The following is a 27,840-nucleotide window of genomic DNA, read 5'->3' on the forward strand; positions in this document are numbered from 1 at the left end:
TGGAGTAGCAAAAGATGGCAGGGTTTTCCTTGCCTCTCTCCCTAATCAGTTATGCAGCCAGTAGGCGAACCCACATGCAAAATTGATTGAAAGTGTGGGCAAGAGAGAGTTACTGGGACTTCTACAAAGCCAACTTAGTTCATGACTTTGCCCAGCTTGAAAGCTGGTAGGTTTCAAGAGGCATTGTAAGGTGATCAGTGCTTCTGGTGAGTTCATGGAAGCCATCACTGTGTTTATTTTTAATGACTGTTTCCTCTAATGAAAAAAAAATGCACCTTTGTCATACTAAGAAGCACCTCGTGTTTTGATTCCAAATTTTCTACATTTCTTTTGGGTTTTGTCTGTTGTATAATATTTAGCTGGGATATTTTGCCCGTCACAGGGCTGAAATAAGTGTTTCTTTTAATTTTGGAGGAGGACGTGAAGTCAAACACTTTTGACTGAAAAGTGTTTTTTGGCTGATGATTCTGTTATGATTATAATGATGATTCTGATTTCTTCAGGAAGAATATCCAGAGGAGTGAGTGCTTGTCTCTTTTCTGCCAGGTCTGGGGAATTTAAAATGAAAACTAATAGATTATTTTGGACCTCAGGACTAGAAACTAATATTGGCAACATAAATATTACCTCTCACAATTAGAATGAAGCAAAAAGGGTAAAATTTATGAATTATTTAATTACCAAACAGATCTGTATTCACATGGAGAGTCTCTGTTAAGTGTATCTGCATTTCCTTTCTATTTTTGGCAACGGGATCCACATTTCTGATATTTCTTACTTGATAAAGTTTAATCTTAAAAAGAGTATTTGTAGTCACTGTCCTGTGTGAAGAGTTGTTTTGCATCTTGTGATATGTTGGGCTTTTTTTTTTATTCATAAGGTTTCTCAAACTTCATTTGCAATGCTCTGGCTTTCCCGTGTTCGCTGATCCGTGGGAGGGGGCAGGTAAGGAGAAATTACCTTTCTTTCAGCTGGGTGCCTGGGTATTGGCACAGGCAGTAGGTGCTTAGTCATGTGCAGTGCTGATGGCAAGTTTCGCTTGGCACACCCTGGCAGGTGCCGTCCCTCCCCTGCTCTCAGCAGAGCCATCCTCTCCGTGCTGCAATTGTAGATGGCCGGGTTTGTTTTACAGCGGTGACACTGTAATGATAACCTTGCCAATGCTCAGGAGAGGTGGAGACAGCTGAGCTTTTTGCTTGTGTAGCATGTTTGAAAATTTCACTGAAGATACTGTGGCTTGGAGGTTTTGGACAGTGTCACGTACAAGGCTGTTGTGAACTTCTGTCAGAAAGTGTTAGTGGCAGCAAGTCTTGGGCCGAAGGTTCTTTCTTCTGCCAAATTGTACTTTAATTGCTCATTCAGTTTTTTTGCCTTTACCTGTTTCTTTTCTCCTCTAAGCCTGTATTCTAGATTATGTTCTTATCGCTGTTGACTAAACTTCCAGCAGTAAAATTGTCACCTTTGAGCTGTGAGATGCACTGGTGAGTGCAGCCTTGCAGGGTTCATGAAAACAGGACATAGGTAAGAAAGGGGAGAAAACCACCCGGTGATTGTGTAGGTGGCTGTTGCTGAAATCTGGGCTTTCAGTCTGGGAGTGCAAGGACATTGTATTTGTTGTATTTAACCCCAGAAGTGTCTGTGCCTGTGCAGTCACAGTCTGTCAGAGCTGGGTGTACTCTTCCCCCGTGCCCAGCACTTTGCAGACCCAGAGTGGTGAAGCCACATTAGCAGTGGCAATGCTGGATGTCCTTGTTGTGATCCTTGGCCCTGCCTGCCGGGCTCTGCCTTAAGCAGATTTACTCAGCTGACCTTTTAACCTGCTGGAGATGATCAGGTCTCTGCCTAAGAGCTGCCAGACGAGACAGGGTGACTCCAGAGTGGCCCTGCCAGGAAAGGTAAAGGAGCCAGCACCTAAGTGCAGCTGCCCTAGCAGCAAGAATTTGGGCTGGAAGGGGCCTGTGCAAAGCTGTCAGCTTCTGTTTTTGGAAAGCAAGGGTGCTCTCTGCCTGGTGCTGCACTGACCTGAAAGTACCGAGGTGAACTGTTCACATGTGTTGTCATACCCTGCCTGCCAAGATGCCTTGGGGAAATGGGCTCTGCAAAAGTTGATTCATAATTAGTTGATATGCTGGATATTAGGAATCCAGTGAAGTGCTGCCTTCTGCACTTTTTTCCTAGCAATCTCCCTTAGACTCTGTTTATATATTTACAGGCAGCATGAGGAGGGTTGTAGCAGCCAACTCAACATCTGTAACTTGTACCTCTTCGCAATTTTTTTAGTCTTCTTTTATGAAAACCTATGGCATCTTTTGTCCAGTGAAGAAAACAGAATTCTAGCACTATTAGCTTGTCCTGTCAATCACAGAAAGCTAGGGATAAACTTTTCTGGATGTCGTTGACTTATGCATTAGGGCATCTGGTAAGCAACCCTTCATTACCAAGGCTTTTGAGGTTTTTCTGTGGTACCTTGTGTTGCTCCCCCAGGCAGGGCACTGGTTGTGTTCTCTGGCAGGACTGGTGGTCAGCAAAGGGCAGAGGTGGAAGAGCCCCTGCTGGGTGTGGTGGAGAGAGGCAGAATTCTGATCATGGAGGACAGATAAACCATCAAATGAAACGCAGCAAAAGTTTCTCCTGTGGAAGGCTCCACATCATTAGTGGCAGCAGGAGCGCTGGAATATGTGCTCCCAAGCCAAATCACTGTAACATTCCCTGGACCTGTGTGTGTGTGGTTTTAAACAGGCAGTTTGAGGCAGCAGGCTAATCTGCCCAGAGAGGAACCCATTTCCCCCAGGCACAGACTGGTGTGTCTGGTGTGCCCATTTTGAAGGGAACTGCCTGAAGTTGATAGCATCAGTGAAGAAGTGGTGCTCAGTCTGGCTTCAGTAGGAACAGGAGCACCAGGAGCAGCACCAAGGGATGTTCCCAGCCTGTGCTGGGATAGTCTGTGCTGCACACGGGAGGTGCTGGAGGATTTGAACTTAATGTGCTTCACAGTGCTCTGCGCTGGCAGGAATGAGGGCAGGGGTAAAACCTCTCATGTTGTACCTTAAGGAAATGGACTGACTCAGTGACTGTTGCAGTCACTTCCAGACTTCCTTTCATAAGGTTTTCTGATTTGGAAATGCATTATGGAAATACCTGGCCTGGCATGTGAGTTTTTTTTTTTTTTTTTTTTTTACTCTGGTTACTGATGTGAGTTTTCTTTTCTTTTAAGTCATGTCTGGCTGTGGTATAACTTACACACAAAATAAAGCACTGTTTCTTGAAATTTTTGTTCCCAGAGCTGATATAAATATCCTTTCATCTTCACCTGAGATTTAGTTTTTCTGTCGATTCAAATTTTTTTCCCCTTGATGCGGGTGAGCTCATAGCATGTAAAATGTATCCTTTTGGAGCTGGTGTGCCAACCAGGTGTCCCAAACTTTTTTAATGCAGTGTATCACTGGCTTTTTCTCTTTGGTAATCAAAGTAGCAGTTCCAAGCAATTGTTGGGGGGGGGGATAAAATATATTAAAAAAATCCCTGTGTGGGTAGAAAAGCTGAGTTTCTGTGCTGTTTTCATGGGTTTGTGACCTCAGAGCCCATGTAGTGAACTCCAAGGATGTCCTACTTTTGAAAGATGCTGCAACAAAGCCTGTTCTGTGCAAATGGCTTTTGGGGCACTGGTTGTGTTGGTATTTAATCACACGGGTAATACAGTATTAAGGCATTAGCCAGCTCTTTATTCCTAATAAACTAAACCTTGATAACTGGAGCATAGATAAAGATCTGGTTACACATTTCAGTGAAATAAAAGCAATACTGTTTACCTGTATGCAGAAGAGAGGGAGAAATCTGTATCGATACAGCAACAGAATGAAGTCCAAGCCAGCATAAGGTCTTTGGCTCAGTAACAAAATGTTTTTTAAAAAATCATATTTGTAAAGTGGAGAACTAAACAGTATTTCTTTTGGGAATAGTTTAGATTTACACATTTTTCTCTCCATCCTTTTTCTGAAGATCAGTTCTCTGTTCTTCTTCTTGGTCTCTATAAATTGGGGAATACTAAAGCTCTTTGAACTATATATTAAAGAACTGTAATAATGAAACACATCTTCAGTGTCTTCAGTTGGTCTGCTTTGTGTAGGTACATTGGACGAACGGATTCTGGGTTTCCTGATCATCAGCTGGATAAAAACTTCCAATGTTCTGAGTGTCCCCATTCCTCAGTCTCTGCTCTTGGCAGAGCACGCACAGTGAGGGAGGAACGTGATGCTCAGGGGATCAGCGATGTGGGCTCGGCTAAATCAAAACCAACTTGACCCAAGATGTTTTCTGCAACCACTTGCCTTCCTAAATTGTTGCTTTCTCTAACAAAGCCAGTTCTAATCAGCACCTTGGGTACCGGGCACTCTGTGAGCAACGAACCAGTTAATCCCTTCCCTCTGTGAAAATTACAGGCTGTTTGGGAGTTGGGGCACCAAAGCAGCTTTAGCTCTGTCTTCCTGTAGCTGTAGGAAGAAATGTGATGCCTCTTATCTCCTCTACCCTGAAAACACCACGCTCAAGTAAGCACTGTGCAGTCACACATGGCAGCATTTCAGGATGCCCAGTCAGCTGTGGCTGCTCCACCTCACCTCATGTCAATATATGGGAATGAAGCGGCAGCGCTGCCTTGAAACTTCCTGGTTCTGTGTAACATACCTGTGATGTTTCTGCACTTACACAGGCTCAACTCTTTAGATGCCCTGTTCACGTTGCCTTTCAGGCACGTGTGTTGATGCTGGCCACAGATGCATGCTTTCACTGAGTGATTTTGACTCTTCTGTACAGTGAAAGGAATGTTAGGACTAGATGACAGTGAGAAAAGTAACCTTTTAGAAAAAATCCACATTGTCCTTTGCCTTGGCCCTTTAAAAGTGCTTGCATTCCTACATGTCTGTTCACTTACATGCAGTGAAATACAGGTATGTGATAAAGTTTTCACTTACATGCAGTGAAATACAGGTACGTGATAAAGTAAGTTTTCCAAATAAATGGGTGACTAATGAAGAGCATGATGATAACATCTACATATTACAGCACAGTTTGGGAGATGACTGGAAGCAAATGGCCATTGTTGCATAAAAAACTTCAACAGAGAAGGGGCAACCACCTCTGACCTTCGATACTATTGATAGGACTTATATAGAGAAAAACCTTAGGCTGTGTGATGAACAATTATGATTAAGAAGTGTTTTTTTGGTATTTCACAGTTTCTAGTAAACTTTGCTGTGCTGCAGAAGATGAATCATAATTTAATCCTGACTATATCTCAGCTTGCCTTGTGAAAACAGTGATGCATTTGTCATCCCTCCTGTTGTTGGTTAATGATGTTCTGCCTTCAGAGTTTCTTTTTAATTTCTTGATGGGACTACTTCCTAGCATGTTACTCTATTACTCCCATGGGTCTTTTTTTTTTTTTTTTCCATTTTCTGGTGGATATCCCAAAACTAATATTTCAGAATATATTCTATAGCTTGACTGTGAGGATTTTTCTGCAGCAGAAATGGATTATGTTTTTGTAACTCTCTTGGCATGTTTGGGGTTTTTTTTTATACTTTGTTTTTCTTCATTTTTGGGAAGTCTGGGCAGAGGGAGAGTAGAAATTGTCCTGCACATTTTCTTCCAAAAATACTGTTTCTACTTTCAGAAACTATGTCTTTTCCAATCTCTTCTGGTAACTGTGGGTCCAATTTACAAGGACAAAAAACATAAAACAGATACAAAACTAACACAGTAGCTTTCTTTCTGTTTTTGTCTTTTTATGTAAATGCTTCTTGGAGCAGAGTTTGGTGTTTAGCCTAATCTTCTGGTTTCCCATCACCCTCTGGCTGACTCGTCTGGGTGCAGCTTCTCAGTTCTCCACTGCCATTCAATGGCTGGTTTTTGGTGGTGAATTGACATTGCTGCGCCCAAGGAACCTATCATTTACAACTCAAAACTGCTTTTGGGGGTCTTTGATTCTTTAACTTTGTGGTTTCCATGGATTTCAGTGTGACCTGATAACATTAATGCCCCAGTAAAACACAGGAAGAACTGTGTGCTACCTTATGTTGGAAAAAAAAAAAAAATTACAGCAATGGAATGTGTTGATTCCTAAAAATGTGTGTGTATGCATATGAATTACTGCCCAGAATATTTCATTTCTTTGATCATTGGCAAAGCAATCCTGTCTGTGTTTTCAGTGGATTAATCCTCGCTACTGATCTGGAAGTCTGATGTCTACAGATGAGGGCAGCTCTGCCAAATGAATTATTGTGGACTGGAGCCCTCAGGGTCTTGCAGCCCCAGTGCCAGCTGTTTATTCCTCTTGGGTAATTGCCACAGCCCCAGTAACCAGAGGAGCGCATACTGGAGAGCAGAGATCTACAGACCCGTGCTTGGAAAGATGATCTGAAACAAACTCCTGAGAGCTTTTGGCACAAATCTATGAAAACTAATGATGGTGCTGTTCTTTTTCTCCCCCAAGACATAACCTGGAGTGTTTGCTTCAGCACAGCCATAATTTCATGGTTTTGCTTCAGAAAACCCTGAACAAAAATTAATTTCCTTTCTCGCAAAAATCCTGAGGAGAAACAAAAGACTGCCTTGCTTTGGCATCCAGTGTTCTCTGAGGGCACTTTCTGGTGTCTCCAGCAGATATTTTTGGGCAGCTCTCAGAGAAGCAGCATTGCTGCTCTTTTTTGCTTTCTGGGTGGGGGAGATCAGTGAGGGGACAGACCGGCTGGATATGGGCATCAGGTGGCTTCAGGGATTCCCGACTGGTGGCTTACTTTGTCCCTTGCTCCCTGCTGGGTTCCGCCAGAAACGAGGTGGCCTCTCCTGGGCACTGCCAGAGGCACTGGCAGTCCCACGTCGCTGTGTCAGTTCGTGGCCTGTCTTGCTGCCCCATCCTTCTGCATTATTGCTATTCTCAAAGTGCCATAAACCAACATCATTTCTGTGACTGCTGACTAAGAGAGTCTGCTTTTTACTGCTTCATGTGTTTGTTTTCTTTTATGGTGTATTTACCTCCGTAATTATGTCCCCATGCATACAAAGGGAAAGCTGTAGTAAAGGAACCCTTGCTGAATGTGGCTCGGTTTTGTTGGTATAACTTCATATATACCAGGCATTTTGCTGACAGGGCTCTGTCAGCTACAGGGTCTGCTTTTATTTGTCTTCATCATGGTCACAGTTGTGCCATCCAAGTTTTGCCTGTGACCGGAGGGTGAGGAACAGAGAGCAGGACACAGGGCTGTGAGAGAAGTAGGATGTGGAAGTTCCCACTGGCAGCTGGGCAGGAGTGGTGCCAGAGTTCCCTCTCCATCATCCTCTTGTGTCGTCCCTCCCTGCTCAGTGTGTCTGGCCCTGCCATCTCCCTGCTGCTGTGATTTTGGGAATGGAAAATAGGGTAATACTTGCTCTCCTAGTTAGTCTGGCTCAGTGTTCCAAACATCCTATTGAAAGTAGAAAATCTTGTGCTGATCAAAGGATAACCTGCACTGCCTATTCTGTGATTACTATCTATGCTGTTCCAGCTTGTGAGCTTGAAATTACAAGTGTCACTATAGGAAAAGAAAGGCTAGAGTTTCCAAGAGCTTAAAGATTGTCCTTTAAATTGTTTTCACTGAGATCCATAACATCTTTGTAGCTTAAATAACAGGTGCTTTTTCTTAAGAGGTAAGCTTTCTTGTAGGCTGATGTTACCCTTCTGGTATACTGTCTTCCTTTGTTCTTGTGATACTAACTTAGGAAAACATCAGCATAAACTTTCTACTGTTGTTTATGTTGTGTTTCTCATCTACTGCAACAGAGCTGAAAAATGTTCTTCCTCATAACCAGTCTAAACAAGAGTCAGGTTTTAATATCTTGTTTATGCATAGCATTAACGCCAAATGACTGTGGTATAATCATCTACAGTTACCTTTGAAGATGTAGACTATATGGAAACTTGGGACTTTGCAGCAGAGCTTTTAGCAGGCCTGTAAAAAATAATTTTTAAGCACTTACTGTCACCTGCACAGAATAAGAATTGAGCTAGAGACATTTCTCCTTAAAATCACTGGGCTTCAAGGTTTAGAGTTATAATTTCCACCGGGGTAGCTACAACAACATTGCTTTAAAATAAAAAATAAAAAGAAAATGCCTTTATTTTGGAACTCATTCTTCAGAAATTATGCTATTACTAATAAGTTGATGAGTAGTTTAAGCTGCATACAAAATGATGTACTGTAGTTCATTTGAAAAACCTGTGCCTTTGCTTTGCAAAATGAGCATCTGAGGGTTTTAGTGATGCTCACAGGACAGGACTTCTTGTGCAGGTAGCAGAACGGTGTGAGCCCTGTGGCTGCCAGTTCTCTGTTGGGATTTATCCGAAAGCTGGCAAGTGCTGCGTCCTTGGGCCCAGGGGAGGTCTGAGCCCCCATCCCTGGGGTTGCACATGTGGCCCCGGGGGCAGCCTCCCACGCTTTATGCCTGCCAGCACCTTGTGTTTCTGTGAATGGAGACGCATGCAAGCTGCTGCCTTATGGGGCTGATTTCATTTTACTGGTCCGTGTCTTAGTGCATTCCCACAGCAAAGCTCAGATCTGTAACACCAAGAAACAAACTCGACTATTTTTAAAGCTTCCAGCTTTAAAATGTGTGGAATGTGACTCAGTCTGTGTGGCAGATAAAATCCTACAGATAGGTCTTTTTATTGTACACTTCCTGTGAACGTATGTAAAATACCCAGTGCCAAGCCTGAGTGTTCTTGTGCACATGTTTCCAGCTGTATTTTATGGTGGATGCTTCCAGCTGCAGCAGGTTAAACGGGCACAGCAGCACTTGTTGGAAGGCCCGTGTTTGAAATGTCTCATATAACCACTGCAAAACAAGCTGATAGTGTGTATGGTAACCTTGTAAGTTCACAGGCACACAGTGTCTCAGCAGGAGTTGTTTTGAATTCCATGCTTGGCCCGAAAAGTTATTTTGCAGGAGTTCTGTGGAAGTCGGCTTTTTATAAAAATACAGAAGACTAATCTGGCTGTTTACAGAGACAGTTTGAGAGGCTTTGTTCAGAGGCAGCTGCCCTTCACTGGTGTTTCTGGTAGGATTGTGCATCTTAAGGAATAGGGTTGTCTGTTTGTCGCCAGCACAAAGCTAGTATTTCAGGCCAACGTGCTTTTTAACTAGCTTTATAAGCAAAGCAAATGAGAGCTTCACTTGTTACCAGAATTGCACAGAATTCTTTTTTCCTTTTATGTCATTTTTAGGACAACAAGCAAAGAAACCAAACCACCAAAAAGCTGTGTTTTCTCCAGATAGAAATGTTTACATTTAAAATGATCTCCACAAAAACAAAGTGCACCACAGCAGAAACTAAGCTGAAAAATTCAAGAAGTCCTGTAACATGGCCAGTTTGACTTGCAAACTTCACTTTTTGTGATGGTATTGATCTCTTAGATAGTTCAATCAGGGCAGAAATATTGTACTTTTAACTGATGATGAGGAAGGGCCAGAGTAGATGACTGCTATGATTGCCACAGTCTTTGTTTCTGTTCTTGTTTCTAACCTTAAGGCAACAATAAATGTATTGTATCCTGCATGCCAAACTGGAGTCTTAATAAAATAATTTATTCTTGGTAAACATGGCAGAATTAGGGTTGTATTGAAAGTGGAATCAGGATTAGTGGTATTGAATGCTAGGAATTGAATCCTTTTCCGATCTCCCCAAGGAACAAGTTCACAAGTATTAGAAGCAGTGCATTAAGGGACTAAGGAAGAACTTAAGTGCTTCAGTTTTGAATTAAGTTAGGGTTGTTCTCGTTCCAGTGGGACACATAAGCCAAAAGAGGGTTTTAATTTTTGCGGGTAGTACCTTGAGACCTTGCTGACAAGCAATTTGTATGGTGCTGCTGTCAGAAAGTTATGTTATTTTCCTGTAATGACTCATATATGTCAACTTTACTGCTTGCTCAGCTTGCTACTGAGAGACTCCATGTGCAGATGTGAACCAGCTCCATACATCCATCTGACTAGAGATACTTAGTGGAATTGCTCTGACAGTGGAGCTGCTTTTCTCAGTATTCTCAAGACTGTCTGCAGTAGCAGAGCTTGTTTCGCTGACAGGAAATATCAGCCAAGACTGGAGACATTAGCTTTCCTATGGATACATCTGTGCATGTGGCATTGCTTTAACTTCTGCTTTCTCTCTGCCTCCCTTGCACTGCTTTCCTTTTAGTTGTAACAAGATCTTCACTTTCTTCTTGGGCAGCCACCAGGCATGAGCAGCACTTCTCAGCTTTCCTTATCTGACATTCCTGTTGGCCGTGGCTGCAGGCAGAAAGGAGGCAGGGATAACTTCTGACAGTGGAGAGACCATTGACATGGAACTCTTCTACTTCCCAGTGTACTTACTTTGTGTCCTCCAGAGACTCCTGCAATGCCACGGGAAGCTGTGTGGAAGGCCAGGATCTTGTGTGTGCTTAATACATCATGCAGGGGACCTAAAATGGCAATTCTTGTGTCTAACCCACAAATGCTTCAGTTCTGACTTAAAAGAACTGTTTGTCCAGCCTATTTCCTGCTCTCTCGTTGTTTTCCTTTCACTGACCCAAATTTTTATTTAGCTCTGTGCCACTTCAGTGAAGTTTAAAATAAAATGCATTTTATTTTTGGATTGCGCTACTAGAGGAAGTTTAAAAGTCACTTTAAAAAGCATGGTTTGCAGTTTCAGCATTAATACTCACCTTGATGAGATTTTTGGCTCTGTATTTCATCCCTAGAGTGATCTATATGATGAAGGAAGTAAAAGGATAAATTATAATACTCTAAGAACTCAAGTACTTTGCCAAACACTGTTAATTTTTCTCCTATAGGTAAGCAGTTAATGCATTGCTTCTTAAGTCTTTGAGACAGTTACAGAACAGGAAACTTTAATTATAGGCAAGAATGACCCTGTGGAACTTCTTATCCTTATTGCATTGCTTCTAGTGAGTTATACACAATACTGCAGTGAAATACCAGTGACTCCTCAGAAAGAAATGCATACTTTTCCATCAGCTGTATATACTTAGAGCACCATCTTCAGCTCTGTCATCTGTCAGCACAGTGTTCATGCCAAAAAAAAAAAAAAAGGAGAAAATAAGTGGTGTTTCCAGCAATCCAGAAACCTTAGTAACCAGAGTCTCCTGTCTCATCCTGCTTTTTTGACCACAAAATGTTACTTTTTCTGAGAATATGACCTCTGACACAGCAAGGAGAAATGCTTCACTAGTGAGCAAATGTCTACTGAGATGCCACTCAGTTTTGCAGTATGGGCAAGAAGGGAATGTGTCGGAAGTTCCTGAGGAGATTTTGTGCCCTGAAAAATTAGTCTCAGTCTCAGCTTTGTGGTGTTGGACAAGGGCGGTTTTATGGCTGGAGAAGGTATCCTGCCTGTCCTCCCCAGTGGAAAGGCAGAGGAAGGCTAGGCCAGGCTTGTGTGTGTGCAACACCTACCTCCACTCCGTGCTAAAAATGTTTTTGTCCCTTCCTGTCGCCTGCAGTGGGTCCTGCCTTGTCCCTGCTCTTATCAGCACTGCCTCAAGCTTGCTTTTCTTCTTGGGTTGGTTCAGATACTGCTCTCCTCTCTTAGCTCTGCTCTTCCCCCACTTCCCTGCTGGACGGCAACAGCTGAGGCTGTAAAACCCCAATCTGTGTGAGCAGAAAAAGGCACTGAGCTAAGAGCTTGTGATCACACTCGCTTACCAGTTATGCCAGGAGTTAACGTTCAAAGATATTTGTGTGTTATGAACGCAACCGTCTTGGGGTGAGCTAACAAAACAGTGGAGAGGAAGCGCTGTGGTGTCAGCAAAGTCTCTGGTAGGTGTGAGGGAGGCAGCAGAATGTGAGTTTCTGGTGACAGAGGAGAGCGTGTCTGGCTGCCGCTCGCTCGCTCCACGGCGTGTTTCACAGGCGCTGCCCCGCTCCCCAAGAAGCCGCTTGTAGTTGTTTTGAGAGAAAAGCAAAATGAATACTTTCACTTCTCTGTTAGAGAAATATCTCAGGCAAGTATAAAAGTTGGGCAAAGTAAGTGTTTAGCCTTGATTTTAAGTATTTCTTTTTAGTGGGCCTCAAATCCTGAGGCGCGTGCACACCAAGGTGTTCAAGCCTCGCTGCAGCACCTTGCGCTGTGTTGCACGGTTGTTCCCTGCCTTTCCCGTGGAACTTTTGGATCTGTTGGTCCTTTTTGGGCCGACCCAAACCCGTTGTGTAGCTCTGTGTTCCCAAAGGCAGCCCCGGTGAGGGGAATGCCGGGCTGGCAAAGGCAGGCTGCTCCTGCTGGCGCACAGCTCTGGGGGCTTTGCTCATCAATCATCGAGGGCTCCAACCTGGGAAACTCCACCATGTCCTGAGCTCTTTCTGAGGCAGTGGGAGTTCATGGCACTCAGCTGCTTGAAAAATTAGATCTTCTGAAAGGCAGGGCACGTAAAACATTTGTGCTTTTACCTCACAAAGCTCTGTAGAAGAGGGCATGAAACGTACTATAAATGAAGTATTCAGAGGGGAAAACAAAAATTTCCTGACTTTTTCTTGGCACCAAATGTTTAATCATGACATTTGGTCTTAGAAAATGTACAAACTATCAACATTGCCAATTCATTTTACCCACAAACCCACAACAAAATGATGATGTGCATACAAAGGTTATTTATTTTGAGCACAGACAGGGAATGTGAGTATTCCAAATGCTTCCTTATATCTCCCAATGGGATCTCTTTAATAAGTTGCATAATATTTTTCTGTATTAGAAAATGGTAAGATAGACATGGTGGGTCTCTTCTTTACTTAAATATGCTGGTTATGTTTTCTTTTTCTTCTTTGAATAGTTTGTGAACAGTGTTAAACGGCAAAGCATGACTTCAAAGGCCTTTCTAACAATTTATTCTGAAACTATCAGCCAACAGATGATGTTCCAAGTAAAATAACTAATTATGTGGGAAGTTAGGCAAGCATTGATTTAGTTTTTGCTTTCTTGGACTGGCAGATAATTCTTTAATAGCAAGAACAAGAATACATGACTTACATTTCTGAACTTGAGTCCAGGTAAACCTTCTTCTGAGGACAAGTTGAAACATAACCTGTAACAATATTCTTGGAAAATGCGAAAGCCACTTGGATACTTTCTGTGGACCTTGGCTGACTCTAAGATGCTTCCCATTAGAGATGAAGAACAAGGTTAAAGAAGGATAAGGGAGTGCCGCAATGAAAGTATTTTAGTTCTTTGAAACTTGTGTTAATTTAGAATAGCATTGCTCTTGCAGAATGTAATATGGTATTTATCTGGAATATCAGGCACAGTTTGACAGTAATCATGTTACTAGGAAAAGCCAGTGGGGCTTAGCAGGCCAAACATCATTACTTATATCATCAGCACATGACAAGGTAAGACTCCAAACACATAACTTCAGCATTGAACATGTGGAAACGTGGAGATAAAATTCCTTTCTATGTGCTAGAGCACCAAACCCTTTCTCATTTTGGCAAGAGTGTTAGGAAAAGGGGGGCTCTCTGTGATTACTTGTTTTCTGGTTCCTTTAGTTCTGGTGTAACTTGTGATGATGTTCTTTTTGACTTTTGGCCGCAGGTTTCAATAAATTCTAAAAATCAAAATGTCACTTGCTGTTACATAAATTCTACTTGGGAAAAAAAATCAGGACTTTTGGGGTTTGTACATCAGTTATCTAGGACTGAAGAAAAAACCAAAACAAACCAACCAAACCAAAAAATTTAAATCCTCAAGCTCTCAGTGAAGCTGGTTCTGCTTGTAGCAGTAGGCTTGAGTTAGCAGGGGTTTTATAACATTCTTTGTGAGTACAAGTCATGACAGGACAATATCTTATGTTTGTATGTAACACTTGGGTATCACTGCTAACTTTTGTTCCTGCTTGTCTAGTCACCGTATGCTGGGGTTTTATGTTCGTATTGTACGTGCAGTTTGTGGATTTAATTTTATCATGCAGAACCTGCTTTAAAACGACCTGTGTTTGTCTTTTCTAGGAATAACATGTGTGGAAGTACTTGCTAGTGTTGATCACCTGTACCCCAGCACAAGAGCTCCAGCTTAATCATTTTCAAGCTCTGCTCTCAGAACATGGGGGAGAATGATGATGAAAAATACAGTCAAGCTGGCCGGATATTTGAAAACTTTGTACAAGCATCAACATGCAAAGGCACCATTCAGGCCTTCAATATTCTCACTCGCCAACTTGAATTAGATCCTTTGGACAATAGAAACTTCTACACCAAACTGAAATCGAGAGTGACCACATGGAAAGCCAAAGCTTTGTGGAACAAGCTTGATAAGAGAGCAAGTCACAAAGAGTATAAACGTGGAAAGTCTTGTATGAACACTAAGGTAAATGGAATTCAGTTTTGGATTTCATAGCTTGGGAATTTTTAATCTTGTTTTTCTGCAGAAGCAAGGTTTCTACCATCACATACAGTGTGTCTGTTCAGTAACCCTGCCTTTAATATGCTGAAGCTGGTTATTGACTGTTTTGGACAAATTTTAAGGCGTTTTTCTTCTGGAAGTTCTGTGGAAACTCACAATATATAAGAGTGAGGCTTAAAGTATCCTGTTTTCCTGTCTGTTTCAGACTTTCTGTCCTTTTTATACCTCGTCACCAAACAGGTGTAAGATGCAAACATTTTCAGAAGTAGGCTGCATTCATTACAGACTCTCAAGAACAACTTGCTTTATTAAACAGAGGTTTGCAAGGCACAAACTGTAACATATTCAGCAGGCTCCTCAGCTTTGTGCATGCTGTAAGAGACCAGGGCCAGATGTGTTTCAGCAGCAGTTCCTAAGCTGCTCTCTGAAGGTGCTGCTTGGAGGTCTGGGGATCTGTCTCTGTCACCTGGCATTGGCTCCACTTGCTCTACAACAGCAAAAGACAATCCTGCTGTATTTATGGATTGATGTCCTTTCCTGGTAGTGCATTTTCACAAGCAGAATGTGGGTAATTGCTCTGTGGTAGTTACTGAGGGAGATGGTCTGCTTGGTTGTGGAGAGGACAGGAAATTATCTTTTCACAGAGCATGCACTACATATTTTGATAGAGTGCACCACGGAGCACTCTAAATCTTGCTGACAAAACTGTACAAAATGCTCCTGCCAGTTGTTTCATCTGGCCATCACAGAATATTTCTACTAGCTTTGTCCCAAGAGTAATTCATTCATTTAGTGCCGAGTGATGGCTAAATATTGCCCCAAGAAGGGTAACTTATAAGAAGCTACTTGACTGTATAGAGGTAGAACAGAGAGGAGGGGCATACTGGGGTATAACTAGACACCAAAATATGGAGGGCTTTTGAATTAAAACTACTACTGAAGTGTTCTTTCATGGACTCAGTAGATAGGCAGTGTTGAAAGTCTCTTTCTTCTGGTTTGCATCATTGACGGAAGCTTCTCAAAAGCATGAGTGAGAAGAACACCCAAGTTCCCTTCAGTATTTAACTAGAGGAGAGTCCTCTGGTTTTATTCACTTTTCATAAGCTCTCAGTGATTGTTAATGTTTTTTAAGATCATAAGGGTCCTTATTATAGTTTTATTTAGTAAAGGAGTGTCATCACAGCTATTTGCACTGTGTTCCTGGCAGGCTCTGTTTTTCTCCTCTCCTTTTTCCCTTCATTTCCCTTTTTGACCTGTGCTTCCTCCCTCCCTTTTTGTTCTTTGGAAAAGTCCTTGAACATATGTCATGGAGCATCTTTGTGATGAAAACAGACAGGAAAGGGAAGGAATGAGAAAGTGTCTGATGACTAACAAATTATAGGAAATATTCCACATGCCCCTCACCATACACATACAGCCCCAGGTCCAAATTTCTGTGTTGGTAAGTTTGAGGAAGTGTTTGCAACACAAAAAAGCAGTTTTAAGACCTATGTGAAATGTGAAAACTAAGTCTTCTCTCAAATGGTGACATTGCAAAGCCAAGGCTTTGTTGTGTTAACTTCCTAAGCAAAGTGATTAATATTTATTTTGTGAGAAGACTCGTGGAAATGGGTTTGAACATAAAATATATAGGCTGTGTAATGCTTTACAATGTTGCCAGGAAGGAAGCTAATCAACACCTTCCACAGTGTTGAAAGTATGGTATTACTGCCCCTTGAGAATGAAGATTTATTTTTAGTGGCATGGTGTAAGTATTTGCAGAAATTAATGGACATTTCTATGATGCACATACAACCAACTTGCAAATGGCTATAGAATGTCTGCATGTGAAGAGTGTGGGTATAGCTATTCCGTGAAATACCTGGAGATGTTCATCATGAACCTGGCCCCTGCCCAGACCTGCACTTCAGTGTGTCATCGATGATTTCACGAGAGAAACATGAATCTTCAGATTGCTGGGAATGAGAACAGCAGCCACAGTCAGCGGGCTCGGTGGGGATATCTACCAAACATTCCTGGGGTGTGACTCACAGGCTGCTGCAGAGCCTATCTGTGCCTGTCCCTGCAGGAGGGGAGGCTGCTGTGCTGGGAGAGGAGTGTGGACCCCGAGACCACTGCGGTGGTGGGCTCTGACAGCCCCACTCACAGATAAGGGCTTCTCAGAAATGCTGGCAGCCCAGCCAGTGCAGAGAGGTTAGGCTGCACTATGCACAGCACCCTTGACCTCCAGTGCAACTGGGGATTTCAGCTTTCTGTCTTCTTGTGCTGTGTTTGCAGTGGTGAAACAGGAGCTCCCAGCTGCAACCTGGCAGCCGTGCCCAGCGCTCACCTCCATGGGGCTGCTTGAGGCAGATCTGCCCCGAGTAAAAACCCTGCTTGTTAAAGCAGGATCACAATTTGGGCCATGAGCTAAGTGGAGTTTTGCAGTTGCAGCTCTGTAAACAGAGCCAAGGTTGCTAGTAGGCATAATTTAAAAAAAAATACATGACTTCAAGGCTTTAAATGAGGTTGTGGCCTTGAATGCTGTAGATAGGCCTGCAGCTCATGGTTCTTAGATATGGCTTTGCAATCCTCCTAATCTTTGGAGAAGATAAAGAAGATGCACTTGGTTCTAAATGACTCCTAGGAGGTTTGTTGGTTTGTTTTTTTTTTTTCTTTTCTTTTGTTTTTTTTTGGTTTTGTTTTTTTTTAACAAAATGAAAATCTGCTGCCTCATCCCAAAACTGCTGGTTTTTTGGTGTTTTGTTTTTTTTTGGTTTTGTTTTTTTTTTTTTCTTTTCTTTTGTTTTTTTTTGCGTGGTATTTAAGAGCTGAATGCTGTACTTGTTGGTTTTTGTGCTTGTAAACTCTTCAGCCAGACTTGAGTTACTCATTGCAATATACACAAGTTTTATACATACAGAACGTTCCACTCCAGCTAGATAACAATAATCCTGTGTCTTAACTGCTCTTGAAGAACATTGCCAAATATGGCTTTCAAAGTTTCTGCAATGATACAGTTTTAAGCTGGATGAATAAAAACTGGTTGAGCAATTTTCCAGAAGTTCAAACCCACTGCTATTTCAGAGTTGTTTTCCCTGAATTCTTTGTAGGATAAACAACCTGCCCCAAAATAAAGCCAGAGTGCTGTAGAAAAGACATGAGCAGAACTGGGGCAGAAATGTACTTTCTGAAACTGTAGCAGTCCACCTGTATGAGTGTTAAATCTTCACAAAACATAAACTTCCTTCAATCTTGAACTTCTAAGTTGGGAATGAGTCCTGTTGAAAATTTGTTTCTGAAGCTGGCACCTGCCTAGTTCACCAGCATTAGAGAGAAACACAAGTTTGTACTAACCAGACAAAACTGTAGATATCATACTGTGTTTTTTTGCAAATATGTGTAGGAAAAGAACAATTTTTTTATGCTGACAAAATTTCTCTCTGGTTTGCATCTTCTACTAATTAATGCGGAGGAGCATGATTGTACTCTGAAGTGATTATTTGTTTCTTCGGGGGATGAAGCTGGACAATCAAAGAACATTAAAGGTTTAATGCATATAGTTCCCTATGTTAGCAGTTTGAATATCAGTCTAAATTTTTGAACATGCAAACCATCATGCAATGATGAACAAGAATTTATCCAGCTAGTGTTAGTGTATTCATTAGCCTTTTTAAGACATCTGTGAATGTTGCCTCTCTGTATGGAGCACATTCATCACTTGCACTTGATTTCCATTTGCTTTCAGTTTACCTGTGTAAATGATAGGAGTATGTGCATGCACATAGAAATGAGGCTCCCACTGATGTTTGAGATAGGTATGAATATGTATCGGGGGTAGCACCTGGCTCATGCTGTGTGCCCAAAATTCAGGCTCTCCCGTGCTTCAGGGGAGCAGAAGTTTCTGCACATGGAAACATCCCAAGCTTACTCTGAGAGGGGGTGTTGGTTCTCTGAAGCATGCAAATGTGGCGTGGCCTTCCCCTTCAAAGGTGCATGCTGTTTTTGCAAAATACATGCTTACACTTGAGAACAAAGAAAACTTTGCTTGAAGTGATATCTTGTAATTATCAGCTGCCTTGGTAGACTCTGGCATTTCTCTCTGGGTGTTGGAGTTTTGGGACAAAACTCCTCAGTGGAGGAGGTCTTTGGTCTTCTGAGCATTGTCTATATTTTGGACCCTACCTTGGGCACAGTTCCTGGATGTGAGACTTGTAGAGTCTGAGCTGCTGTTTTGAGGCTGAACAATACTAGCATAAAACAAGGAAATAAAATTAAGCTAAGAAGTTTTGAAAGCTGTGCATTTAAAACCATACATGTGTGCATTTGTAGGTATATGTGTAAATGGAATCGTATAAAAATCCTAAAAACCAAATTCAATGATCTTGAAGTCTATCGTAGAATCATTTAGGTTGGAAAAGGCCTCTGAGTCCAGCTGGTTAACCCAGCACCACTGTGTTCACCACTAAACGTGGTCCTCCGATGCCTCTCTTTTACTCATTCCTGAGCTTGGCCTTTCAGATCTTGTTTTACAATAGATGAGGATTCCTTCCAAAAACTCTTGTTGGGAGGCTTATTGCAAGAGAATGACTCCAAAATTGTTTTTAACCATGTCTCCAGGACTTTCATAGGGATGGAGTGTCTCTTTTTGGTGCTGTCATGTGCTGTCAGTCTGACCAGGACTTGGTGGCATTGGTGTCCCTCCTGCAGAGAGGGCTCCATGGTGGTGCTTTATCCAGCACAGCAGTACAGGGAGCCTGTGGTTTCAGGGGAGCGGGGCCAGGGTGTGAGTCAGCAGAGGAGGAGCCCTGGGTCAGAATTGGGGTTGGAGGTTTTTTTGACTGAACCTGAGCCATGTCTCCCTGTTCTAACCACACTGGTGGTACCCATGAGCAATAAAATGGGGAATGGGCTTTATTTGCAAACCCCTTCCACTCCTTTTCACATTGTCTCCATTTCTGAAGACTGCCAAATGAAGGCCTTGGGAGTTAACAGACCTACTTTGCTGGTGCTATCCTTCCCAGAGAGCTGAGGAAGGGAAAGGAGCTCCTGGTGCCGATGGGTGCTGCCGAGTTCCGTAGCCGTAGGGTGATGGGCAGGACGAGCAGAGGGTGCCAGGTCTCTGCTTGTTGTTAGCTACAAACTGCCTTCCTTCCAGTCCTCATTTGTTTACAAACATCCCATTCTGCTGCCTTGCCCTTCGTGGTAAATCAGGCAGGTTGGATTCCACATGTCTTCCTCTTCCCGCCTTCCTCTGTACTGCTAAACAAATCCTTGTCTCTTAATTAAGCAAATCATCCAGCGTGTATGAACCTGCAGCTAAAGTGGCCAAATTTCTTCCCCAAGTGCCGGCATTTGTTGATCCTTCTGAGGCAATGGGGATTTTCAGCCAGATTTCTCCAGTGCTGTACATACTAGTACAGGAGTCCGGTGAGTTTGAGTGTTCAACTGACCTGACTGCTTGCATCCCTTAAGGCAAACATTTGGTTTTTAATTGAGTAATTGAACTGTGAGATGAAAGGTGGCAGAGCCAGTTATGCTCCAACGGAAAAAATATCCATATTATAATGAAAACTTTAATCTCTTTACTCTTATAAAGAGTAAATACTCATCCCTACTGCTGGATTTACTAATTTCTTCAAAATTATTATTGGAATGGGGAGATTTCCAAAGCTGATAATCAGGGTTTTTAATGAACACACCAAACTTGTTGCAGATATATTAGATAGTGTTGCTAGCTTGCTTATTTTAATAAAAAAACATTGCTGTGAAGTCCACAAAACTTGAACTAGTCAGTCAGAAGATGATTGCCAAGTTAGGAAGCTGAGTGAATGAAAGGTTGTGGCTTTTTACAAAGAGGCATTCAGCTGCTTTGTGTCTATGTGTGGTTGTTTTTTTTTTTTCTTTAAAAAAACAAACAGTGCTTGGATGGTAGAATCCAGAAGCTGGTGTGGTTTTTATGAATATTGAAGGCCACATGTTCTACTGACATTTTAAGTGGCACCTAGGTGTGTTTGGTATACCTGATAGACAAGTTGTTTATCTTGATATTGGTGCTTCTTCGCTTTTGCCTTTTAGGACAGGGATTCTACAGCCTTGCACTGGATTTCCATCGTGGATTTATTTTTAAGGATTTTAATAAGCAACTTCTATTTCAGACCTGTAGAAAATATGGGACTGAGGATGAGTGGCAAGGAAGGTTTGCTTGAGATGAGTGGAGAAGCAGTATATCACCTATGAACACGCCGTGAAACCACAGTTGTTGAACACTGCATTCACATTCATTTCTCTAAGGATTTTTAGAGAAGGAATAGGGAGAAGCTGGGGTGATGACAGGACACACAGCAGACAGTTCTCTGGAAACAAAGCAAAGTATTTGACTCTTTGTGATGTGTTTTAAACTGAGATTGAGCCAAATTACATCAGCAAAAGCAAATGTTTGGCATGTGATTTGGTAATGAAATCACTTTATTTTCATTATCTTGGAGACACTTCCACAAACACACAGTTTTTTCAGCTTTATCAGTCATGGAAAGCAATGAAGCCTGGCCAAAGCAGAGCAATCAGACAGGCTAGATAAGACTTTTTAGGCATGTGGAATTGAAATTTTTTTTTTGGCTTGGAAGGTAACAGTAGCTTTACATCTATATTTTAACAGAACTTTGCTATTTCTCTGTACCTCACTTAATGGCTTTGCAAGTAATCGAGAGAAGGGAACTGTCCCACCCTGACGTGATTTCCTAGATATTTTATGAAGGCTCCCACAGGGAGTGACACGCAGTTACTTTCACACAAACCACCTCTATTGTCACTGCAAGTGGCTTAATTAGGTCTGAATGAAACAAAAGGTTACAACAGGGTGTGTTCCCATGAGCCCGGCTCTGTAGGGTTTTGGGGTTTGCTTCTTTGAAGCAGCTGGGCTGTGTCCATCCACCGGGAAGGCTGGTGTGGGAGGCAAGGGGAGCTCCAGGGCAGGATGCTTTGCTCAGGTCAGGTCTCTTTCTCCTGCCTTCCAAGAGACCCATGTGGTTGTTACGGGGTTGGTGCCAAATGTGGTCGTTAGGGGTTTGTTATTAGCTACGCTTCCAGCTTTGCTCTGGTAATGTTTGTGTACTGATAAGTGAGGAAATACATAACTTTTGCTACCAAGAAGTGATTAAACACTTGGCTGCTAAACCCCAGATTTCAGACAATAAAGCAATTTCCTGTCTCCTGCAGCTGAGGTCCTTCCCGAGGTTCCCATGTCTGCCCTGAGAACAGGGGGTTTGGGGATGTGGTTGCTGTCTTTCTGCTGACAGACAAAATTCTGCATTATCTGCTGTTTAGGCCTCAGTGCAGATAACTTTGCATACTCTTTTCACAGAATGCAAAATACCGCAGTTCTAAGATGCTGCATAAGAAGAGAAAATGTAAAATATATTAGTAGAAGATTATTTTTGTAAGCAAACAAGAAAATTTCTATTTGTGTTTTCTTGCTAAAAAGCCATAATATTGACGGCATTCATGGTGCAAAAAAGTTTAACTGGTATCTGTTGAAAAGAAAAAGTAGGATTTCCCTTTTAATGCCCTTGAAGTTTGTTTAATTTGCTTTATTTTCTCTGCTACACTGTTTAGAAGGGGATTATTTTTGTCAGACAGTTCTTGAAATTTCCACATTCCCTAACAAGTCTGCACTTACATAATCTGTTTCTACAAGCAGCCAGGTTTCTGCAAACTGTTTGCATCTCAGGTCCTTTGGATGTTTTTGGCTTAACCTGAGATCAACAGGGTAAAATTGCTAGAAGCTATTTGGAGATTATGAACCTTCCAGTTCATAATCCAGTGGAGGAGTGCAATACTCTGAGAAAATTTGGAATATCCTGCAGAGAATGATCCGGGAGCTTGTGAGGACCCACACATCCATCCACCTCCTTAGTTCAGATGAAACCCCAGCTGAAATATTCTGGCAGATAAACTGAAGCAAGTGCAGAGCAGGGCAGCAGGAATGGTCAGAGCTGGGCAGAATGTGACCAGCAGAAAGGCTTCAATACCTTCACCTAATCCATGCTAGGGAAGGGCCAAGGGGTTGCTTGGAGTGCCAAGCCACGCAGAACTGCTGTGGCATTTCATCTTGTTGTCATCTTGCTGATGCTGATAGATCTAGTTCTGATTAGCTTTTCAAAGTCTGCGTTTTGCCCTGGACATTTGCTGCTCCTGTTTTTCCAAGGACACACTGTAGTTGACAAACCAGCCAGGAGACACCGCCTAACTTGTCTTGCACCACTCTCTGGATTTGTTCATCTGACTGAAATACTGTCTGAGCAGAAACCATGTGGTTCTGCCATGCTCTGAGTTAGCCTCGTGTTGTTTCCTTCTCCTGCCCCTTTGGAAGGTTTATGAGAGCAGTTCTGAAAGGACCTGTGCAACAGCAAGTGCTTCTTCCTCCCGGTCCTGTCCTGCCTGCTGCCTGCCATCCTTGCAGGATTTACAATTCAGATAAAACAACTGCTCCGGGGTAAATTGCAACGGAGATTAGAAAACATTGCAGGAGATGGCAGTGAGCTTCCTGCCAAGGACTACACACCCAGAGCAGTAATAACAAGTTATGCAGATCACCAAGCACTCAGTGGAAGGCAAAGATATTTCTCTCAGATTTCTTCTACCCGCTTTCTCTCTCACTTGTGCTTTAGCAAGGTAGGAAACAATGGGATAGGGTAGGAGGCCATTCCTGGCTGGTCCCTGCTTGGCCAGCCGTGGTTCTGCATGCCCTGCCTGCCTGGAGGCACCTGGGCTGGGAAGTTCACTGCCTGTCACCCAGATACAGCCCTGATAGTGGCAGAACAAGTGTGGCCGGTGCCTCCATCTGCATTTCACCCTGCCTGGAATGCGAAAACAGACTCATTAATACGTGTAAATAAACACTGGCCTTATGTGTGTGTTTATCTCCCTTCTGTTGTGTCGGATGTTGGTGTAAAAGAGACTATTGCACCTCGTGATGTGCAATTTGCTGCCAAAGTTTATGTCTCCAGCTCTCTTTTTGAAGCATGCTTCTTTTTATATTTTTTTCACCATTTTATGTTTAATTTTTGAGACTCGTTTATCTCAGTAATAAGGGTTATTATGTACCACCTTTGTTTTCAGCCTAAAAGGGTTTTGGAAATAAGAACTAGAGGTGCTGAAATTTAACTTTCACTGTGTGATGTGCTGCCAGCAGCCTGGCTTGTGGGTTCTGTGAATGCTGTTAACTTTCCCTGCTGTCAGAACCCTTCTTAAAAAATGTGCTAAAGATAAATATTTTTAATTCTGGTTGTTTGAACAATTCAAGTCCATCTTGCTTGCTGGCACTTTTGGATGCTGTGTTACTAAGAAGTGCTGGTTGGTAATTCCTAGTGTTCTCAAATTGTAAGAAAAAGTGTCAAATGTAAAGGCATTGTCTACCTATGGTAAACTGGTTTGTGCAAGCGACTAGGTAATCTAGAAAAAAAATCAGATTATCACTCATTTTGGAGCTGTATTTAGATTTACTAGTTAAATGTCTGTGAGTGTCAGCAGTGGAAATGCAGTGACTTTGAAGGCTTCATGCTGAGCTGGAGAAAAAAAACTCCCAAGAGCCCAGAACTGTTGCCTTCTGGTACTGTATTGCATTTTGAGCTCCTCTATAGCTGGTGTACACTGCTGTGCAGTCATTCTGCTCGGGAGAGTTAGGAATGAGGGGATTAAATTATTAAGATCTTTAAAAATAAATAAATAAAATTTAAAAATCTGGATTCTGACTCAGACCTGATGTCTGTTTCGATATGAGGTTATTTACTCAGGACTGGCTTCTAAAAGCCACGTCTTAAATGGGTATTGCTTAACAATTCACCTAATAGAAAAGTGAATTTTAGAACGTATTTTAAAATATTCTGTGAGATACCCTCAAAGTAAGTTAACTCCCCACTTAGTTGAAAAAGCCAATTTCCAAGTGGGAGCTCAGCTCGTTTATTAGATTGTTGTGATGTTTGGTTAGAAGTTCCAGGTTCCTCTGTAGATGGGCCAGACTGTAGCAATAGGGGGGTATTTTTAAAGCATGTTACCAAGCTCTTGCTGTAATGAAGCCATGGTTGGTGACCAACCTGCCTGCATGCTTTAGATGCCTTAGAGCTTGAGAAATCCTTTCCTCTGGGTATGAAGGCAAGTCCTTTGTTGGCTGCCCAGCAAAGCCCCTGCCCCTGGGAACCACGTAGGGGATTAACCATTTTCTGTCTGTCACAAAGCTCCAAGACTCATGGCTTGGTCTCTGCTGTGCTCAGAGGTGAGGCTCTTGATGCCTTTGTTCCTTTATCCCTCTCCATCAGTTTTTGTTTCTGGATGAATTCTTTGTCTCGTGGTTTTGTTTTGGGCCCTTTTTGCTAAGTTTTTAAGTGTAGCCTCAGAGCACTATCTCAGTGTGACAGGCGAGGTACTTACACGCTGCCAGCCATGTTCATGGCTGGGATAGTCAGGCAACATTCTTTCTGCAAGGTTTATCTTGTTTTCATTTTGATTGTTTAAGCAGCTGGCCAAAAAAAGAAAAAGAAAGCAATCTCTTCTGGGTTTTGGGTGTGGTCTTGCTCTTTTTTTCTTCCCTTTGTTCTGGTTACAATGAAAGGCAGGTAAGAACACAGCAAACACACTTAATTCCAAAGGGCGTTGGAGGGCTTATTTTGTGCTTTATTTCAGAAGATTTTTTGATTAAAGCACGTGCCTGGTTTGTGGTAGATATGTTTACTGAAATGAGCGTAACATTTTTTTGTTAGAGATGTCTAGGTTTTTTGGATAACTGTAACTGCTGCTGGGCAACAGAAAGTTTCCAGGCATACTTTGCTGTATTATGACTGTCAATTGCGATTTTTTCAAGTATTTTTGCAAATTGTTCTAAAAGATCTGAGATCAAGTCACCAGATTTAAATACAACATTTAAATGCCACCTGAGAGAGTTCTTCAGAAAAGCTCCAAAGTCCTGGCAGCTCTGATGCATCATGGAAGGCACTCTTGACTTGCTAAAGCCCTTTGTGCACACAGCTTCTCTTTAATGTGTGGCATAGCAGAATATGAGTTACAGACATCATTCATACCATTGTTTTAATTGCAAACTATGGAAAGAGCTTTTTTTTTTTATACACAGGTCTAATATTAGTACATATATTCATGTGACAGAGAGGATGGATGGACAAGTGTGTCCAAATACATCCAGGAAAAATGAAGGCACGTACTTTTTTCCGTGCAGAAGCTTATCTTCCAAAAAAGAGAAAAAAATCCCAGTAAAGATGAGCCAGATGAATGCAGTAAATGTACTAATGTTTCACTTCTGGCATTTTGACTCAATGAAACAGGAGGGCAGTAAAGATAGATCCTCTGATCCCTGGATTGTGCTGCGTCCAGCTGCGAGGCAGCAGCTGCTGGGCACAGGGCTGGGGGGAGAGCTGTGGCCAAAGTCACCCTGTGGTAGGTGGCCTTGGATCCATGGTACAGCCTTAGAGGGGGGAAAAAAAATAAAGCTGTGGCTCCATTTATGCCAATCACTCATCTGGGAGAGGACAAAACTGCACATTTCTGAGGTGCTCAGCTGGGAGTACAAAGGGTAAAATACTGGAGGGATTTAAAGCAGAAGTGGACTCATAGTGAGGCACTGAATTCATGCATTGATGGAGGGTTTTGTTGCAATTAGGGGTGTGTGAGCCTTGCTGTTCCCAGGTACCTCTGAACTTCCCCAACAGTGGTATTTATGTGGTGTTCACTCTCCAAAAATGCCTGTTCAGCAAGATCCAGCTAGTCTTAATAATATTTTAAGGTAGATTTTTAGAACTGTCTGTAATGTATTTAAGAAGTGTCCACATAACCCTTTGGAGAGTTAGGATTTCTCATTAAAATACATCTAAGTGAATATTATTTTTGTCAAATGACACATCTTCTAACCTTGCTAATTCTATAAGGAGCTCATAAAACAGTACAACAGAGAAAAAAACCCTTTTAAACATTACATAATCTTTGTAGTCAAGTTTAATAAGCTCCTAGGCCTTCTCCCCCTATTTCTTGGGGGAGAAGATGGAAGAATTGATTTTTATTAAAAATAAAGCTTCAGCCTGTGACATTTTTAATGTTGTCTGAAATGGCATATAGATTTTAATTTTTCAGTGTCTTCCATGATGATGTTTCAAACTTTAATTTGATTGTTCAGTGGGTTCAGGGTGCACTTGGCTGCAGTGTTGTATCCGGTGGCTGTCAGTGGATTTATGTGCTAAAATCTGGGGCTGCAGATGGGAGATGAACTGTAAGTCAGGAAGTCAGGAATGTCCCACTGAGCAGTCCTATTTCTGCCAGAAGCATTTTCATATCTAGTAAAGGGGATGGACTGGAAAGCATCGTGGTGGAGAAAGCTCCTGGTGGCCGTCTGCCTTAGCTGCTTATGCAGCTGTTTTTCTCTGGAGCCTTTCCAGGGGAACAGTCACCTCTGTTCCAGAAAATGTGTTGTTTCGTGTCTGTCTCGTGTTGCAGTGCATTAAGCCCTATCACCAGTAAGCACTTGACCAAATCCATGTAGGATGTGGCCCTCTGGAATGAGCCAAATTAGTCCTTCGTGCACCCCTGTCACTCTGGATGCTGCACAAAGGTCTGGGCTGGTGTGAAAGTTGTCTTCTCTCGTCGTCCCGGATCTGCTGACATTCATGGAAATGAACCTTTGCCATGGAAAAGCAAAGCACTGTCCCTCTGTGTCCTACAGGCAGAGCCTCCTGTCACTGGGTGGGGCGGCCCACAGCTCATCAGGGTCTTGGTGGCTTGTGGGGAAAGCCACCCCTTTCTGGGAGCATGATCCATGCCTGTAGGTTGACTTCCAGTTGATGGTTTGGCTAAAGGCAGTTCAGTAACCTGGGCAGATGGGTTTTGCTGTTTTTTCACCACTCTGTGTGTGTGTCCATTTCCACTGAAGAGTAGCAGTAATGCTTCTGGCTCGGCATGCCAATAGGACAACAAAGGGTGTGCCTGTGTCTGTCCAGCTGTTGTTGAGCTGGAGGCTAAAAATAATCCCCTCATTTGCACCTCCAGAAGAGCTGAAAGGCGGAAATAAGGAAATAGTGGATTTCAGGAGTGATTGAAGCTTCTGTCTTTATCCCAAGGACATACATGGGGGTGATCATCATTTAACACCCCTTTATTTTCCAAGATTAATTTAATATTTGGGTACCTTGTGCAGGAGAGGAGTGAAGGGTTTAGAGTGGGATGACAGCAGTGGGATAATGCACTGGGCCACAACAGGATTTGTCTGCTCTTAGCTGTGCCAAGAGATGCTGTTTGTTGCATCCCCCACCCCCATGCTACTATCAAGTGGTAGATTCTTTGAGCATCTAAATGCTGAGAGATAATGGTTTTTTACTTTTTTCAAGGTCAATGAGTAGATTCAGCCTTTCGGTTATAGTGGATGAGATTTTTGTGACTAGGTTGCT

General features: G+C 42.4%; 1 protein-coding gene across 6 annotated transcripts in view; it reads left to right on the forward strand.

The window, feature by feature from the left end:
* Nucleotides 1–922: 922 nt before the first annotated feature.
* The window catches only part of MICAL2 (microtubule associated monooxygenase, calponin and LIM domain containing 2), a 64,758-nt gene continuing 37,840 nt past the window's right edge, over nt 923–27,840 (forward strand). For 2 of the 6 annotated variants that reach the window (XM_041423279.1, XM_041423280.1), the window contains exons 1-2: nt 923–945; nt 14,026–14,383. In XM_041423279.1, coding sequence (XP_041279213.1) covers nt 14,120–14,383 — 264 coding nt within the window. In that variant the 5' untranslated portion in view covers nt 923–945; nt 14,026–14,119. The remainder of the gene's footprint in view (nt 946–14,025; nt 14,384–27,840) is intronic. The other 4 variants (XM_041423276.1, XM_041423278.1, XM_041423275.1 and 1 more) reach the window with 2 other exon arrangements.

Source organism: Onychostruthus taczanowskii, unplaced genomic scaffold (assembly GCF_017590055.1).
Source record: "Onychostruthus taczanowskii isolate IOZ18803 unplaced genomic scaffold, ASM1759005v1 scaffold76, whole genome shotgun sequence".
In the NCBI taxonomy this organism is placed as follows: Eukaryota; Metazoa; Chordata; class Aves; order Passeriformes; family Passeridae; genus Onychostruthus; species Onychostruthus taczanowskii.